This window comes from Bombina bombina, chromosome 2 (genome assembly GCF_027579735.1).
Source record: "Bombina bombina isolate aBomBom1 chromosome 2, aBomBom1.pri, whole genome shotgun sequence".
Classification (NCBI taxonomy): domain Eukaryota; kingdom Metazoa; phylum Chordata; class Amphibia; order Anura; family Bombinatoridae; genus Bombina; species Bombina bombina.
In genome coordinates, this window is record NC_069500.1 from 43,489,223 (window position 1) to 43,510,095 (window position 20,873).

General features: G+C 36.8%; 1 protein-coding gene across 1 annotated transcript in view; it reads right to left on the minus strand.

Annotated features, from left to right (window-relative positions):
* The window catches only part of CELF4 (CUGBP Elav-like family member 4), a 1,552,143-nt gene that overhangs the window by 47,197 nt on the left and 1,484,073 nt on the right, over window positions 1-20,873 (minus strand). Inside the window, 1 exon segment of the mRNA XM_053701051.1 lies at window positions 13,628-13,711. Within this exon segment, the coding sequence (XP_053557026.1) occupies window positions 13,628-13,711 (84 nt within the window).

Below are 20,873 nucleotides of genomic sequence, written 5' to 3' on the forward strand. Positions count from 1 at the left end.
TCCATTTGCAAGAGCACTAGAGGGCAGCACTATAAGAATGTTATCCATTTGCAGGAGCACTAGAGGGCAGCACTATAAGAATGTTATCCATTTGCAAGAGCACTAGAGGGCAGCACTATAAGAATGTTATCCATTTACAAGAGCACTAGAGGGCAGCACTATAAGAATGTTATCCATTTACAAGAGCACTAGAGGGCAGCACTATAAGAATGTTATCCATTTGAAAGAGAACTAGAGGGCAGCACTATAAGAATGTTATCCATTTGCAAGAGCACTAGAGGGCAGCACTATAAGAATGTTATCCATTTGCAAGAGCACTAGAGGGCAGCACTATAAGAATGTTATCCATATGCAAGAGCACTAGAGGGCAGCACTATAAGAATGTTATCCATTTGCAAGAGCACTAGAGGGCAGCACTATAAGAATGTTATCCATTTGCAAGAGCACTAGAGGGCAGCACTATAAGAATGTTATCCATTTGCAGGAGCACTAGAGGGCAGCACTATAAGAATGTTATCCATTTGCAAGAGCACTAGAGGGCAGCACTATAAGAATGTTATCCATTTGCAAGAGCACTAGAGGGCAGCACTATAAGAATGTTATCCATTTGCAAGAGCACTAGAGGGTAGCAGTATAAGAATGTTATCCATTTGCAAGAGCACTAGAGGGCAGCACTATAAGAATGTTATCCATTTGCAAGAGCACTAGAGGGCAGCACTATAAGAATGTTATCCATTTGCAAGAGCACTAGAGGGCAGCACTATAAGAATGTTATCCATTTGCAGGAGCACTAGAGGGCAGCACTATAAGAATGTTATCCATTTGCAAGAGCACTAGAGGGCAGCACTATAAGAATGTTATCCATTTGCAAGAGCACTAGAGGGCAGCACTATAAGAATGTTATCCATTTGCAAGAGCACTAGAGGGCAGCACTATAAGAATGTTATCCATTTGCAAGAGCACTAGAGGGCAGCACTATAAGAATGTTATCCATTTGCAAGAGCACTAGAGGGCAGCACTATAAGAATGTTATCCATTTGCAAGAGCACTAGAGGGCAGCACTATAAGAATGTTATCCATTTGCAAGAGCACTAGAGGGCAGCACTATAAGAATGTTATCCATTTGCAAGAGCACTAGAGGGCAGCACTATAAGAATGTTATCCATTTGCAAGAGCACTAGAGGGCAGCACTATAAGAATGTTATCCATTTGCAAGAGCACTAGAGGGCAGCACTATAAGAATGTTATCCATTTGCAAGAGCACTAGAGGGCAGCACCCTAAAAGAATGTTATCCATTTGCAAGAGCACTAGAGGGCAGCACTATAAGAATGTTATCCATTTGCAAGAGCACTAGAGGGTAGCACTATAAGAATGTTATCCATTTGCAAGAGCACTAGAGGGCAGCACTATAAGAATGTTATCCATTTGCAAGAGCACTAGAGGGCAGCACTATAAGAATGTTATCCATTTGCAAGAGCACTAGAGGGCAGCACTATAAGAATGTTATCCATTTGCAAGAGAACTAGAGGGTAGCACTATAAGAATGTTATCCATTTGCAAGAGCACTAGAGGGCAGCACTATAAGAATGTTATCCATTTGCAAGAGCACTAGAGGGCAGCACTATAAGAATGTTATCCATTTGCAAGAGAACTAGAGGGTAGCACTATAAGAATGTTATCCATTTGCAAGAGCACTAGAGGGCAGCACTATAAGAATGTTATCCATTTGCAAGAGCACTAGAGGGCAGCACTATAAGAATGTTATCCATTTGCAAGAGAACTAAAGGGCAGCACTATAAGAATGTTATCCATTTGCAAGAGAACTAGAGGGCAGCACTATAAGAATGTTATCCATTTGCAAGAGCACTAGAGGGCAGCACCCTAAAAGAATGTTATCCATTTGCAAGAGCACTAGAGGGCAGCACTATAAGAATGTTATCCATTTGCAAGAGCACTAGAGGGTAGCACTATAAGAATGTTATCCATTTGCAAGAGCACTAGAGGGCAGCACTATAAGAATGTTATCCATTTGCAAGAGCACTAGAGGGCAGCACTATAAGAATGTTATCCATTTGCAAGAGCACTAGAGGGCAGCACTATAAGAATGTTATCCATTTGCAAGAGAACTAGAGGGTAGCACTATAAGAATGTTATCCATTTGCAAGAGCACTAGAGGGCAGCACTATAAGAATGTTATCCATTTGCAAGAGCACTAGAGGGCAGCACTATAAGAATGTTATCCATTTGCAAGAGAACTAAAGGGCAGCACTATAAGAATGTTATCCATTTGCAAGAGCACTAGAGGGCAGCACTATAAGAATGTTATCCATTTGCAAGAGCACTAGAGGGCAGCACTATAAGAATGTTATCCATTTGCAAGAGAACTAGAGGGTAGCACTATAAGAATGTTATCCATTTGCAAGAGCACTAGAGGGCAGCACTATAAGAAAGTTATCCATTTGCAAGAGCACTAGAGGGCAGCACTATAAGAATGTTATCCATTTGCAAGAGCACTAGAGGGCAGCACTATAAGAATGTTATCCATTTGCAAGAGCACTAGAGGGCAGCACTATAAGAATGTTATCCATTTGCAAGAGAACTAAAGGGTATCACTATTTCCTGCCCTGAAATGCTCCAGATGCCTAGCTAGGGCTCTCGCCAACACAGAATAACATGGGAAATAAGCACATTTGACAATAGAAGTAAATTAGAAACTTTCTTGAAATGTTGTGTTCTGTCTGAATCACAAAAGAACATTTTGGGTTTCATATCCATTCAAATGTTTTGCTGTCAGAGATTTGCTTTGACTCAGCAACTGCCAAGGGGTTAAATGAGTAAAGAAATTGTGAATGCTCCCGAGCCGTATGATTTTATGAAAAGGAAAGAAACTGAGGTTTGATAAAAATGTACTCTCTATTTGAATTATGAAAGTTTATTTTTGATTCTGTATTGTTTGTACATTTGGGTTAGTTTATTCTCTGATGAAGCGCATCTGAGCATGAGTGAAACGCGTCAGTTTTTTCCGCACCTGCCCTTTCACTGTTTATTTGCTACACCTCCATGCTTGAATAAACCACTTTTTGTCTTTGATTCTTGGACTCCTGGCTTTATGTTGCTTTTGTAGCTTATTCACCACTGCAGTTGATTATGTTATCTAAATCAGTGTTTCCCAACTGTGGTCCAAAGTACCCTTAACAGACCAGGTTTCCATTATAGCTGAACTAAAGCACAGGTGAGATAATCAGCTGATGGGATGGAGCAGGTTAGTAACCATGATTACTGATCAGCTGATTATTTTACCTTTGCTACAGTTCAGCTACAATGAAAATCTGGCCTGTTCGGGGTTCACGAGGGCCGCGGTTAAGAAATACTGATCTGATTGAATGTCTTCTTGTAGTTACTAATATTTTTTCTAATTCCAATCCATTAGCTAGCACCAGGGGAATACATTTGAATTAATCTTGGACACTTGCAACTATTCAAATTAGTTAAAGGGACAGTGTACACCAATTTTCATATAACTGCATGTAATAGACACTACTATAAAGAAGAATATGCACAGATAATGATCTAAAAAAACAGTATAAATCCTTTAAAAAAACGTACTTAGAAGCTCCCAATTTAGCAGTGTTGATTACGGTTAGGCTGGAACAACCAGTGAAAGAGGCTGAGAAAGAAGGAAGGGCAGACCCCCCCTTCCCTGCATATGTAAAGACAGATTACACTAACTGGAATATGTAGACCAGGTTCTACATCTGATACTTTGGGGCTTGGTTAGGATTCTGACAATTAGCAAAATGTTATTAAAAAATATGCAAAACTATACATTGTTACAAAAACACTACCAGATGGGCTATATAAATGGATCATCTGCAAAACATTTATGCAAAGAAAAATCTAGTGTACAATGTCCCTTTAAGAAACCTGAATTCTGAAAGTTTCCCTTGGTCTACACTGAACCAAATTATATGGGGCCCAAACCAATTCTAAAACTTACACATTCATAAAAGGAAATGACAGTGTATGAAAAACTATGAATTTAAATTACAAGTCACAAAAAACCTTTATGAATTAAGTGGTATTTTATGCTGACTACAGTAACATAACCAGCACCACAGAAATTGACAGTGTTTTAACAAATACAAAACAATAATCGAAAATAAGAGTTTGATATTAATTAAAAGTAGTTTTGTAACATACATGTGGTTCAAAAATGCTTCTGTCAAAGTAACCGTTCCTACAGTGATAACGTACAGACTACTCTCTGCTCGCTGTAGGTCCTTACAGGACATATAATGCGCTCCTATACAATCTACAGCCGTAGTCACTAATACTTTATCACTCTAGCAGCAGAACATAAGTATAACAAAAAGGGTTCTAATTGTATGTTTCATTTACCAAGGAGTGTATAATCAAAAATATGCTCTCCCTAGATTCCTCATGGGGGTAGATTTAACAAGTGCCGGGTGGACATGATTCTAGTGAAATGCTTGTGCAATGCCGCACCCTCACCGTTGGCCAAAAAAGGTGGTGGAGAAGTTAAAGGGTGGCAATCGCTGCTTTTTAACTTCCTTTCTGGCGAGCCAAAAACGATGGGCGTAGAAAGCTGCATCCGCTGCTTGTTAAATCTACTCCATGGTCTCACCAAGTCCCATGATACAGCCGGTCCTGTTTTTATGACCTTTAGTTATATATCAGATTCATTTACAATACTGCTTTAACAAGTCCAGAATTTCATTCACGGTTGCATAAAAAAAATAAAACCTTTGCTCTCAGGTACCATAAAATAATATTGTTTTTGTTGTGCTGTAAGTATAACAAGAAGTCCTTATATGATGCAGAAAATGTTTGAGTGAATCAAAGCAATGTTTTCTCTGCTTTGGAGTAAAGTGTTCTGACTGCAAGTCCAGTTTGGGAGCTTATTAGTACATCAGATAGGCCTGGTGTCATATCCATGAATAGATGCAGGAGCAGCCACCAAAACATTTGCCGAGTTAAATTTGTATATATTAATATTATTGTTTGAATTGTCTATGTCTCACTAAGACACGTTGCTTTAACCCTTAGAGGACTGCATATATTGAACAACAGCATACAACATGTAGAGTTTATTGCCTTAAAAAATGTGAAAACCTAAAATAATTTGTGCACTGCCCCTTGGCTAACAGGTACTTCCCATTAATGCTTAATTGTACTTCATATCTATGCTCATTGGCTGATTTCTCCCTATCTGTTGGCCAATGAGAATCATCAGGAAGTACTTACTAGCTAATGAGTCTTAGCACTGATATTGCTAGGTAAGTCTCAGCTTCTACCTAATATTTAAACATATTTAAAGGGACAGTCTAGTCTAAAACTTTCCTGATTCAGATAGGGCATGTCATTTTAAACAACTTTACAATTTACTTTTATCACCAATTTTGTTTTGTTCTCTTGGTATTCTAAGTTGAAAGCTAAACCTAGGAAGGCTCATATGATAATTTCTAAGCCCTTGAAGGCCGCCTCTAATCACATGCTTTTGTATTTGATTTTCCCAATAGGGGAGAGCAAGTTCCGGTAAACCATATAGATAACATTGTGATCACGCACGTAGCTTGTGGCAGACACTGCACTAATTGGCTAAAATGAAAGTCAATAGGTAGTAAATAAAATGTCATGTGATCAGGGTGCTGTCAGAAGATGCTTAGATACAAGGTAATCACAGAGGTAAAAAGTATATTACTATAACCGTCGTGGCTCTGCAAAACTGAAGAATGGGTAATAAAGGATTATCTATCTTTAAAAACAATAAAAATTCTGGTGTTGACTGTTCCTTTAAAGAACTGACATTTCAGTAAGAACCCTGTTGTAAAGAAGAATTGAATGGGACAGTAAAGTCAAAAATAAACATTCATGATTCAGACAGAGCATACAATTTGAATTAGCTTTCCAATTAACTTCTATGATCTAATTTGCTTTGTTCTTTTGATATTTTTGTTGAAAAGCATACCTAGGTAGGAGCACTACTCGTAACTAGCTGCTGATTGGTGAATGCACATATATGCCTCTGGTTATTGGCTCACCAGTTCAGCTAGCTCCCAGTAGTGAATTGTTGCTCCTTCAACAAAGGATTTAAAGAGAATGAAGCAAATATGATAATACAAGAAAATAAATTAAAATTGTATGCTCTATTCGAATCATGAGAGAGAAAAAAATAATAATTTCATGCTCTATCAAGTATACAGCTTTCCCTCTTATAAGTGAAACAATATATATGTATAAAATATTGTATTTAAGCTCTGCAAAAGCTTTGGTGACTGTTTTTGGGTTTATATTAAAACAAAAAAACGCAAAGTTGCCAGTTCAATAAAAACAACAAAAACAAACACAAATAAAAATCAGATTATGATGCAAATATCTTTCTAGATTAAGCTAAAATAAAAGTGGGAAAAAATAATGATCTGCTATATCTGAAATGTTGCTTTGAATAATTTAACCCTTGTAATACCAGTCCCACTAGGGAATTTTCAGCAATATCAACATTTCCAAAAAAGTAAACTTGCACACTGAAATATTTTATGTCCCACTGCCAAGAACACATGGGGCTGTAGTTATCCAAATCTCCCAAATGAAAAAGTTGGTGCAAAATCAAACTGATTTATCAATGGAAAATCCTGCTGTCAGTGAGCGTTTGCTCTATTTTCCTTTGATAGTGCTGGCACCTCACAGAAGTGTTGCTGCGGGGATACCTTTAAAAATAAATTCCAATGAGACTATGCTTCAAAGTCTTACAGCTCCACACAGCAAATCTGAATGAACAAAAGTATAAAAAAAACTATTGTACTTTTATATTTGTCTTTTTTCTTATATATTGTATTTTTTATTTTTACTTTGATTCTGAAGACAGGAGGCTTTTAAAAATATGTATCAAGGGGCAAGTTTAGTAATAATATAAGTAAAGTGCGCGAAACGCGTGTCTCATATGTCTGCGTGCAGGAGAATTAACCCCTGGGCTGATAGAAAATGTTGCAAAATGTTGGAGCAGCCTAAGGATTAATAGATGAATAGAATTTTATTTTTTACTTAAAAGGGCACACAGAGAGAAACTCTGCATTGATGAAATACATATTTATTTGTCTGTTATTGCTCCAAGTAGCTTTTGTTTTCATACAGCCAGGTGATATATGCTGCAGAGAAAATAAAACCAAATGAAATGCACAAACTACCAGCTGTGTTTGGACTGACTCTAAAGATCAGACAGTCAAACTGTGAAAGGAATGAATCAAATAAATAATATTGTCTTTATAATGCAGATTTCTAGAAAAAAAAAATAGGCAACTTTAACTGGAAGTTTAAACTTTTCTTTTTGGTTTCTGTCATGCAAGAGCCATGAATCATTTTTGGGCATTATACAAATATTTAATTACAAAGCTAAAGCAAATACATTGCAGGAAAATAATGAAAGGGACACAAAAAATATATAATCTGCCTGAAAAAAGCATACTAGGTTTTATTTTTATTTTTGCATGAAAAAGTAAACTAGGTTTAAAAATAAATTAAAACAAATTCTTATCAGTTATGTTTTTTTTTTTTTAATAATTCTCATTGAATGATCAACACTTCCTGTCAGGGTTTATTGGCTGATAGGTACTTCCTTCTCATTCTCATTGGTTGATAGATCTATTTCAGTATCAGTGGGATATATAACTGATACTAGTATATTAATTTAAATTCATATTTAAATATCTTTCACTTAATATTTATGCACGCAATTAAAATGTCGACATTTTTAAATTCTGCCTTTTCATATGGACAATATGCTATTTTAAAATAGCTAAAGAGATATGAAACCCCAAAAAATATATTTTGTGATTCAAGTAGAGTAAGCAATATTAAACAACTTTACAATTTACTTCTATTATCAAATTATTTTCTTTATTCTCTTGGTATATTTTGTTAAAAAGCAGGGAAGTGTGCTCAGGAACGTGCATGTGTCTGCCGTACTATATAGAAGAATATTATACATTTGCAAGACCACTAGATGGCAGGAGTATTTCTGCCACGTAATGTTCCATACATGAGCACGTTACCAACCTAGGTATCACTTCAACAAAGAATACCATGAGAATGTGATAATAGAAGTAAATTAGAAACCTTTTTTTTTTAAAATGTATGATCTGTCTGTATCACAAAAGAAAACATTTGGATTTCATGTCCCTTGAATTAACAAGGTTGGAATCTACCCACATTGTTTAGTTATCGGAAATAGTTAATACTCTAAGATATATTAATGCTGAGAGGACAAAAACATTACAGTTTCATGTCCAAATAAAAGAAAACAATCAGCAAAATGAAAGGTATTTTTAAATACAACTAAACATACAATTTGCCATATACCCCCTTTATCCTGGTCAGGATGAATCAGAAATTCTAAAATCTTTTGTCATTGCTATATTTTATTCAGATTTGCAGCTGGGATACCATAATTTCAATCCTCGTGGGATTTATATAAAAATATAATACAAATAATTTATATAAAAATATAATACAAATAATTTATATAAAAATATAATACAAATAAATGTGTAAATATGTGATTTTTTTAATATTTCAGTGGTTCTAATTGATAGAGACAACACTCCATAATGAGTTCCAGAACAAATAATAAATAAGTACCAGCATTTTACAACAAATACCACTTAAAGATAAGGAATAATGTCCATTGATAAATCTAGTTAACAGCTGATTTGGGACAGCCCAGAAGTTCATAAAATAGAGCTTTATGAAATTATAGCCTAGCAGCTGTGCCACCTAGCAACACTTATTAAACCTAGCAACACATATTAAGCCTAGCAACTCATATTAAACTTAGCAACATATATTAAGCCTAGCAACATTTATTAAACCTAGCAACACATATTAAACTTAGTAACACATATTAAACTTAGCAACACTTATTAAACCTAGAAACACATTTTAAACCTAGCAACACTTATTAAACCTAGCAACATTTATTAAACTTAGCAAAACTTATAAAACCTAGCAACACATATTAAACTTAGCAACACTTATTAAACCTAGAAACACATATTAAACCTAGAAACACATATTAAACCTAGCAACACTTATAAAACCTAGCAACACTTATAAAACCTAGCAACACATATTAAACTTAGCAACACATATTAAACCTAGCAACACTTATTAAACCTAGCAACACATATTAAACCTAGCAACACATATTAAACTTAGCAACACATATTAAACTTAGCAACACTTATTAAACCTAGCAACACTTATTAAACCTAGCAACACTTACTAAACCTAGCAACACTTACTAAACCTAGCAACACATATTAAGTCTAGAAACACATATTAAACCTTGCAACACTTATTAAACCTAGCAACACTTATTAAACCTAGCAACACATATTAAACCTAGAAACACATATTAATCCTAGCAACACTTATAAAGCCTAGCAACACTTATAAAACCTAGCAACACATATTAAACCGAGCAACACACATTAAACCTAGCAACACTTATTAAACCTAGCAACACTTATTAAACCTAGCAACACTTATTAAACCTAGCAGCACATATTAAACCTAGCAACACTTCTTAAACCTAGCAACACTTATTAAACCTAGAAACACTTCTTAAACCTAGCAACACTTCTTAAACCTAGCAACACTTATTAAACCTAGCAACACTTATTAAACCTAGCAGCACATATTAAACCTAGCAACACTTCTTGAACCTAGCAACACTTCTTAAACCTAGCAACACATATTAAACCTAGAAACACATATTAAACCTAGCAACACTTATAAAACCTAGCAACACATATTAAACCGAGCAACACACATTAAACCTAGCAACACTTATTAAACCTAGCAGCACATATTAAACCTAGCAACACTTCTTAAACCTAGCAACACTTATTAAACCTAGCAGCACATATTAAACCTAGCAATACTTATTAAACCTAGCAACACTTCTTAAACCTAGCAACATTTCTTAAACCTAGCAACACTTCTTAAACCTAGCAACACTTATTAAACCTAGCAACACATATTAAACTTAGCAACGCATATTAAACCTAGAAACACATATTAAACCTAGCAACACTTATAAAACCTAGCAACACTTATAAAACCTAGCAACACATATTAAACCGAGCAACACACATTAAACCTAGCAACACTTATTAAACCTAGCAGCACATATTAAACCTAGCAACACTTCTTAAACCTAGCAATACTTATTAAACCTAGCAACACTTATTAAACCTAGCAGCACATATTAAACCTAGCAACACTTCTTAAACCTAGCAACACTTATTAAACCTATCAACGCATATTAAACCTATCAACACAGGCTGGTGAGGTAGCTCAGTTGGTAAATGCCCTGACTACAAAAAAGCCTGTTTAAAAGATCCAATGTCGCAGGTCCAAATCCCAGAAGGGTCAACTCAGCCCTTCATCCTTCCAAGGTTGATAAAATGAGTACCATTAAATTAGGTAATAATAACAACTATTACTATTCAGCTGCCAATTTGGTTAGTTCTGAGAGCAAGCGCTGAAAAAGCGCTTGGGATCCCACTGGGAAAAAAGGTGCTATATAAATACTAGTTATTATAACACATATTAAACCTAGCAACACTTATTAAACCTATCAACACTTATTAAACCTATCAACACATATTAAACCTAGCAACACTTATTAAACCTATCAACACATATTAAACCTAGCAACACATATTAAACCTATCAACACTTATTAAACCTATCAACACTTATTAAACCTATCAACACTTATTAAACCTAGCAACACATATTAAACCTAGCAACACATATTAAACCTAGCAACACTTATTAAACCTAGCAACACTTATTAAACCTAGCAACACATATTAAAACTAGCAACACTTATTAAACCTATCAACACTTATTAAACCTAGCAACACATATTAAACCTATCAACACTTATTAAACCTAGCAACACATATTAAAACTAGCAACACTTATTAAACCTAGCAACACATATTAAACCTAGCAACACTTATTAAACCTAGCAACACATATTAAACCTAGCAACACATATTAAACCTATCAACACTTATTAAACCTATCAACACTTATTAAACCTAGCAACACATATTAAACCTAGCAACATTTTGGCCTGAATGTGTTGCAATGCAAAATGTTGCAGCTCTTTTTATGCCAAAGGGTTAATGGCTACATGTTATTAACATTAATGTCCTAAAGACTTATATAGCACTGCTGTTATGTATAATTGTGCTTCATGAAGCAGCTACTACAGCGTCTAAACTATACATTTTCATAAACTGCATATTTTAATGTAAAATAATAATAATAAATATAAATATATATATATAGTGAACAAAGCAGACTTGCACTCACTGGTCTTCAAATAACTGGTGCCTTTTAATGTGACATTTCGGGGAACATATCCCCTTCCTCAGACCTATATATATATATATATATATATATATATATATATATATATATATATATATATATATATATATATATATATATATCTATATGTGTGTGTGTGTGTGTGATCAAAGTGATATGGCTCTATAAATACATTCTTCAGGTTTGAAAAATTGTTGCTATTGGAAGTTGTAAGACAAGATGTTTTTACTTTTAAATTAACCCGGTTTATACTTTAGTGCACTGGTTTTTCAAACCTGTCCTCCCTAACAGGTCAGGTTTTCAGGATTGCCTTGGATGAGAGCAGGTAAAAAAACAGTTTACTAATCAGCTGATTATTTCACCTGTGTTCCAGTTCAGATATCCAGAAGATCTTGCCTGTTAGGGAGTCTGAGGACAGGTTTGAAAACCAGTGCTTTAGTGGGAAAACACGGGCAACTTATTTCTATTGTCATTATTATTTACATACAGAAACTATACTATATAATTTTAGTTTGCATGGAGACAGGTCAGAAGTAGCAAGCTATTTGCTCTCTTTATGGCAATATATGGTTATTTTTTATATTTAATGGGACATGAAACCTAAAATGTTTGCTTTGTTCTCTTGGTATCGTTTGTTGAAAAGCATACTTAGGTATGTTAATGAGAAGCCAAGTCAGAGGAGAGGAGTGGCAGAGAGGGAAGACAGGATTGCATGAAGCTCAGCATTCGCTGCTTTGTACATGAAGCCCTGTGTGTGTGCTGTAGGCTTATATTATTAATAGAACATGAAAAGTCAAAATTAAACCTCCATGATGCAGACAGAACATGCAGTTTTAAGAGACTTTTCAATTTACTTGTAATATCAAATTGACATTGTTCTTATGGCATCCTTTATTGAAGAGCATATGGAAGCAGTGTCTGCAACACCATATTGTTAGAAATATTGTTGCAAGTACTTCTGCCATGTAATGCTATAGCACGTGCACACTCTTGAGACTACCTAAACATGTTCTTCAACAAATGATAAACAATTAAAGAAAATGTAATAATAGAAGTTATAGTTTGTTAGTTGATTCTAATGTCCCTTGGGTGCCCCATCACAATACAACTCCTGAGAGGAGATTGAAGGCTTCAAGTGATTGCTACTCTTAAAGGGATGTTAAACAGTCTGTTTCATTGTTGTAATAAAAAGCAGTGGGTTGAATAATGTATAAATGTACTTTTGAACTTCATTTGTGCTGTATCAATTACTTCCTGCCACAGCCCTAAAAGGAGGCTGTGGACTCTACAGGAAAGCTAAACTAACTTGATGTCATAAATCATCTGAGCTGGTTTGCTATTTAGATAATGCTAGAGAGATGTTTGTTTTGCCCATGCTCAGTAGAGGTAGAATGCAACGTAAGATCAAAAGACGTCAGCTCTCTTATTTCCCTGAGGGCAGGGGCTTCAATGAGAAGTGCTCATTTTGCAAAAAAACAAGTGCTTTTTTTACACCATCTGTTTCTATTTATTTTTTACTTTAATTTAATATATTTGTTTTTCCTAAAGGCACAATGTTTAATAACCCTTTAGAATGCATCCATGTCCTGGTAAGGAGATGTGAGGGTTAAACACATGGAGCCTGATTATCAAAAACTCACTGGCCCGTAGAAAAAAATTGCATAAACTATTTAGTTTTTTGCGTGTGCGCTATATAGTAATGTACGTGTCTTCACTTCACATGAAGAATCCTGCATAAGATAATAAGCTCTCAAGCTAATTTGCCTCCCTAAATTGTTAGATTATTTTGAGAATTGGGCCGATAGCTACAAACTGATGTTACCTCAACAATGACTCGAGCTAATTCATTAGCACCTGTAATTTTTTCATTAAAATGTGCGCTTAATTAATTATTGGTTTATTAGACTTGGTAAGTGGCACAGCAGCTAGATACCCTGTACTGCTAATCTTTCTTTTCCCAAAATAAATCTTGTTTTTTTTATAATTTACTCCTAAAAAATACAAACACAATCTTAGCATGAAACATAGTGAAAAGGGGAAAGAAAAAGTATTAAAAGGGAAAAATAAGCGGTTTAATGTTGTGCTTAGAGAAAAAAGCCCTTTTCCTGGATGAATCTAATTTGTTTTGTTTTCTTTACCCACCAAAGCATTTACTTTGGTTTGTCGCCCGATCCACAAACACTTTCGAGGAGATGACATTACCGAAAGGCAGGAACATCTGCATCAGCTCAGCGTCCCCAAATTCCTGGGGCAGATGGTAGATAAACAGGTTGCACCCCTCGGGTCCTGAAATCAAGACAGAGGATAAGAGTTAATCTTAATCACGGTTAACAAGTGAGAACTAGACTATTAGTCATGGGCCTAATGCTTAAAAGGACGCTGGAGTCAAAATTAAACTGTAAAGGTTTAGATAGCGCAAGCAGTTATAAGAGAATTTTCAATATAGTTCTATTATCACATTTTTCCTTTGTTGAAAAGCATACCTAGGTAGGCACAGGAGCAACAGTGACCTACTAGTAGCTAGCTAGTTATTGGTGGCTACCCATAAAAGCTGCTTGTCATTGGCTCACCATATCTGTTCAGCCAGCTCCCAGTACTGTGATTGCTGCTCTAGAGCTGACTTTATGTTGTAGCTGTTAAACACAGTTAAGTGCAAGCAACAGGGAAACATTAAAATGCTGTTACACATTAGATCATTTTCTAGGTACCTTTAAGGCTGAATATGCTCATTTTCACAGAGGTCTTATATCAATAAACAATGGAAAATGTCAATATTAGCACTTAATATTTTAAAACTTTGATACTTTAAACTGACATTAAACTTACAATTAAATCACCCATGAAATGTTTAAACATAGTAAAATATGCATTTGTTATTTATTTCCTGTGCTATAATTACAATTTTAGTTGAACTTACAACTAACACTAAAGCTTAATGGCTGATAGACACTTCCTACTAATGCCTATTGGCTGATAGACACTTCCCGCTAATGCTTATAGGCTAATAGACACTTCCTACTATGCTTATAGACTGATAGACACTTCCTACTTATGATTATAGACTGATAGACACTTCCTGCTTGTCAGATCCTTCCTTTTTTCTCTGCTCACTGCCCCTTTAATGAATGCACCTGCCTATTTAAGACACACCTTTGCCTCTCTTCTATGCTGGATTATCTGCAATTCTCAGTGAACTGTGTGTGAAACTGAGCCAATCCGGCTCCACCTAATTTCCCCAGCATTTCAGAGCGGCACTCTCGCTCTCCCTACTAACCGCAGCTTGTACTTTCAGCTTGTCTCAGACCAGTATCGGTTGCTACCCGCTGACGTCATCAGCTACCGCCTGGAGCCATTCTCACACAGCTCCACGCTGCAAGCCGCAAACCTCCGCGGTCTCTCATATAACTTTGCACACCTCTGTTTCCAGGACTGATTAACAGGTCGTATGTTTACCAATACTATTACTTGATACCTTATATTTCATTCGCTTCAGTATCTACCTTGATCAATATCTCACTGAATATCTGGACAGTATTATTGCATGAACCTGAACTTTAATCCTGCCTAATTAGTTTACTGCAGACTACAGTGTTTGTAGGATAAAACTATCTAGCTGGCAAATATTAATACAGATAGGTTAACCTAGCAAAAGTCTTATTCTGTTAACCAACCTGTAACACTATACATATTTTTTGTCAATTCCTATAATAATTGCTATAAGAAATCCTGTATGTTTCACTTTCCATAGTGAACAAACAAACAAGAAATATAATTATAACAGTATAATCCAGCCTCTAAATACAGGTATAGCACTATGGATATGACAGAAATTGCAAACCAAATTGCCACTTTAACTCAACGTATGGATTCTGTAAATTTAACTCTCAGAGATGTGCAAACTGAAAATCAGGTGCTTAAAGATTGCCTCAGAGATATGTATACTGCTAAAACTGCACATTCAGAAGCACATCCTGAACCACAGGTGTCTTTTCCTGACAAGTTTAGTGGTAATAGAGCAATGTTTAAGGAATTTAGAAATGCTTGTCTTTTGATGTTTGAACTAAAACCCAGAACTTATAGCACTGATAGAATTAAGGTGTTGACTACTATCTCTTATTTAAGGGGTGAACCCCGTGTCTGGGCGGATAGTTTGTTTGAAAATCAGAATCCCATTCTAAACTCTATACAGGATTTTCTAAAGGCTCTATCCTCACTATATGAAGATCCTTTTAAACAGGAATCTGCCGAATCCTCTCTCAGGGCCTTGAGACAGGGCAGACAACCTGTAGAAAATTATATATCACAATTTAAAATCTATGCAATTGAATCAAAGTGGAATGAACCCTCGCTTAGACATCAGTTCAGGATTGGGCTTTCAGAAGACATCAAAGATGAGCTCTCCCGTACTGGTGTACCAGAGCATTTGGAGGATCTCTTCACACATTGTACTACAATTGATAGGCGTATAAGGGAACGCAAACAAGAGAGAGCAAACACCCCAACCTCATACAAGCGACAGAATACTCCACCAGTACCCTCTAGGGATAATGAGACTCCAATGGATATTGGATTTATCAGAGGTCCTTTATCACCAGAGGAGAAGGGCAGAAGACGCACTCATCGTCTGTGTATGTACTGCGCTGCCCCTGAGCATGACCTGACAGCATGTCCTCTCTTAAAAAAGAAAAAAAACGGTAAGACTTCTTCAACATTTCTTAGCCTTTCAGTAAACAGACCAAAACAACCACATATATCTATGTCTTTTACTTTACAGTGGGATCTACATTGCCTAAAGATTGATGCGATTATTGATACAGGCGCTTCAGGAAATTACATTGATTGTGATTTTGTAAATAGAAATAAAATACCCTCACAAGCAAAAATGTCTCCTGTTTCTATAAATTTGGTTGATGGGTCTTCATTATCCTATGGTCCAGTAACTCTTGAAACCACTCCCTTACTTATGTGCACCTCCACAGGACATAGAGAATCTATCAGCTTTGACATTATACCTAGTCCTCTATATCCTGTTATATTAGGTCTTACTTGGTTACAACTCCATAAACCTTTCTTTGACTGGCACAAATTGACTATAGACCTAACGTCTTCCTACTGCTCTCAGACTTGTTTCCCTCTCAATAACATTCTTCTCTCATCTACTTCTCAGTTGCCATCCGAATATACTGATTTCCAAGACGTATTTAACAAGACTGATGCACAGACACTTCCGCCACACAGGACCTACGATTGTCCTATAGACCTCTTACCTGGCTCCACAATACCAGTGGGTCACATATACCCCCTATCTAAACCCGAATTAGATCACCTAAAATTATATCTACAGGAAAATCTAGCAAAAGGGTTTATTAGACCTTCCACCTCACCTGCTGGCGCAGGTATATTTTTTGTTAAAAACAAAGATCAGTCGCTCAGACCAATTATTGACTACAGGGAGTTAAACAAACGTACCAAGAAAAATCGCTACCCATTACCCCTCATCCCTGAATTGATAGAAAGATTACGCACTGCCAAAGTCTTCACAAAATTGGACCTCAGGGGTGCTTACAATCTTATAAGAATGAGAGCTGGAGATGAATGGTTAACAGCTTTCAGAACTCGTTATGGCTTGTATGAATATACCGTTATGCCTTTTGGGTTATGTAACGCTCCAGCTACATTCCAATGTTTCATAAATGACATTTTTAAGGACATCTTGGACACCTTTATAGTAGTTTATCTTGACGACATCTTGATCTATTCTGATACTATACAACAACATGTGACCCACGTGAGAACAGTGTTAGCAAGACTTCGTCAACATAAGTTATACGCTAAACTAGAAAAGTGTGAATTTCATTGCAGTCAAGTCACTTTCTTGGGTTACATTATATCGAACACTGGTATTAAGATGGATGACTCTAAAATCCATGCTATCACTCAGTGGCCTACCCCAAAAAATCGCAAACAAGTACAAAGATTCCTTGGTTTTGCGAATTTCTATCGAAAGTTTATTCGTAATTTCGCCCAGACTGCTAAACCACTTACTGATTTAACAAAACACACAAACACTTTTAACTGGACATCTGACTGTCAGAGAGTCTTCCAACAGTTGAAAACTGACTTCACCACAGCACCTATTCTTAAATTCCCAGACCCAGATTTACAATTTATTGTAGAGGTTGATGCGTCGGATTATGCTCTGGGGGCAGTGTTGTCACAGAAACAATCTCTTACTGATGTGATGCATCCTGTCGCCTATCTTTCCAGGCTCATGCTACCAGCTGAACGAAATTACCCCATAGGGGAAAAGGAATTACTGGCCATCAAAACTGCATTTGAGCAATGGCGACATCTATTAGAGGGAGCTTTACACCCTATTATCGTTATTACAGATCACAAAAATTTACAATATTTACAACAAAGTAGGACTCTCTCCTCCAGACAACTCCGCTGGAATCTCTATTTCTCACGATTCAATTATCTCATCACCTACAGACCTGGTAGTCGAAACGGCAAAGCTGACGCCCTCTCCCGCAAAGACATTAGACCGCTCAATGTGGAAACCCCGTCTACAGTTATACCCTCATCAAACTTTTTAGGTCTACTCGTCCATAAAGATCCTCAGTTCCAGAAAGCTCAAAATCAGGATTCCACAAAACCAACTCATCTTCTGCAAAGAAATCCAGATGGTTTATATTACCATGGTAAACATCTATACATACCACCTCAGTATAGAATTTCTCTTTTACGAGCTCATCATGATTCCCCACTCACGGGACATTTAGGCATACAAAAAACTCTAGAGCTACTTAAGCGTAATTACTGGTGGCCAACTATGCTTTCCTCTGTAGAAGACTATATTTCAAATTGTGGTATTTGTGCCACGTGTAAACCATCACATCAATCTCCGATGGGACTTCTACAACCATATCCAGTTCCAGAAACCCCTTGGACTCATCTCGCAATGGATTTTATTGTCGATCTACCAAAATCTTTGTCCTACACCTCCATTTTTGTAGTAGTTGATTTACTAACAAAAATGGCGCATTTCATACCAGCTATAGGAGTACCCACTGCACAACAAACTTGCGACTTGTTTATTAGGAATGTTGTTAGATTACATGGGTTGCCTATGGTACTCCTTTCGGACAGAGGATCACAATTCACCTCTCGGTTTTGGAGACATTTATGTAATACTCTACAAGTAACTCAAAAGCTCACAACTTCATATCATCCACAAACGAATGGACAGGCAGAGCGCACCAATCAGTGGTTGGAGCAGTACCTCCGCTGCTTTTGCTCCAACCAACAGGATCAATGGGCTGACCATCTAGCTCTGGCAGAATTCGCCTACAACAACGCTAAGAATTCTTCAACTGGCTTTAGCCCTTTCTTTCTCAATCATGGACTCCATCCCAGAATCAGCTACCTTCCTTATGCACCATCTCCCTGTCCTAAAGTCAACGACACTGTGAATGACATCTCCCAGACCTTGTCTGTTGCTCGAGACAACATAAAACATGCACAAGCATCCCATAAACGTTATTATGACTTGCGGCATAAGCCTCAACCTGTCTACCAGGTTGGACAACTAGTCTGGTTGTCAACAAAATATTTACGCTTACATACACCCTCCAAGAAAATGAGTAAGCTATTTATAGGTCCTTTTCCTATAATTGCCGTTAGGAATCCAGCTACTGTCACTCTACAACTGCCTCACTCATATAAATTGCACCCGACTTTCCATGTTTCCCTGGTTAAACCCTGTCTTTCCGACAGATTTACCGTGGATTCTGTTACACATGTTCTTTCCCAGGATTTGGAATATGAGATAGAAGCTATTCTTGACTCCAGGAGGCGAAGGGGTGTTTTGGAATATCTAGTACGATGGAAAGGGTATGATCATTCTGAAGACTCATGGGAACCTGCTACTTCAGTCACGGCCCCCAGGTGTGTTTCACTTTTCCACCGTAGAAATCCGGAAAGACCTTGTCATTAGAACCCTCGCTGTGGGTGTTCTTGGGGGGGGGATATGTCAGATCCTTCCTTTTTTCTCTGCTCACTGCCCCTTTAATGAATGCACCTGCCTATTTAAGACACACCTTTGCCTCTCTTCTATGCTGGATTATCTGCAATTCTCAGTGAACTGTGTGTGAAACTGAGCCAATCCGGCTCCACCTAATTTCCCCAGCATTTCAGAGCGGCACTCTCGCTCTCCCTACTAACCGCAGCTTGTACTTTCAGCTTGTCTCAGACCAGTATCGGTTGCTACCCGCTGACGTCATCAGCTACCGCCTGGAGCCATTCTCACACAGCTCCACGCTGCAAGCCGCAAACCTCCGCGGTCTCTCATATAACTTTGCACACCTCTGTTTCCAGGACTGATTAACAGGTCGTATGTTTACCAATACTATTACTTGATACCTTATATTTCATTCGCTTCAGTATCTACCTTGATCAATATCTCACTGAATATCTGGACAGTATTATTGCATGAACCTGAACTTTAATCCTGCCTAATTAGTTTACTGCAGACTACAGTGTTTGTAGGATAAAACTATCTAGCTGGCAAATATTAATACAGATAGGTTAACCTAGCAAAAGTCTTATTCTGTTAACCAACCTGTAACACTATACATATTTTTTGTCAATTCCTATAATAATTGCTATAAGAAATCCTGTATGTTTCACTTTCCATAGTGAACAAACAAACAAGAAATATAATTATAACACTGCTAATGCTTATAGACTGATAGACACTTCCTACTATGCTTATAGACTGATAGACAATTCCTGCTAATGCCTATTGGCTGATAGACACTTCCTGCTAATGCTTATAGACTGATATACACTTCCTACTAATGCTTATTGGCTCATAGATACTTCCTACTAAAGCTTATAGACTGATAGACACTCCCTGCTAATGCCTATTGGCTGATAGGCACTTCCTACTAATGCGTATAGGCTTATATACACTTCCTGCTAATGCCTATTGGCTGATAGACACTTCCTGCTAATGCTTATAGACTGATAGACACTTCCTGCTAATGCTTATTGGCTGATCGATACTTCATACTAAAGCTTATAGACTGATAGACACTCCCTGCTAATGCCTATTGGCTGATAGACACTTCCTACTAATGCGTATAGGCTTATATACACTTCCTGCTAATGCCTATTGGCTGATAGACACTATCTACTAATGCTTATAGACTGATAGACACTTCCTGCTAATGCTTATTGGCTGATCGATACTTCATACTAAAGCTTATAGACTGATAGACACTCCCTGCTAATGCCTATTGGCTAATAGACACTTCCTACTAATGCGTATAGGCTTATATACACTTCCTGCTAATGCCTATTGGCTGATAGACACTTTCTACTAATGCTTATAGGCTGATATACACTTCCTGCTAATGCCTATTGGCAGATACATCCTACTAAT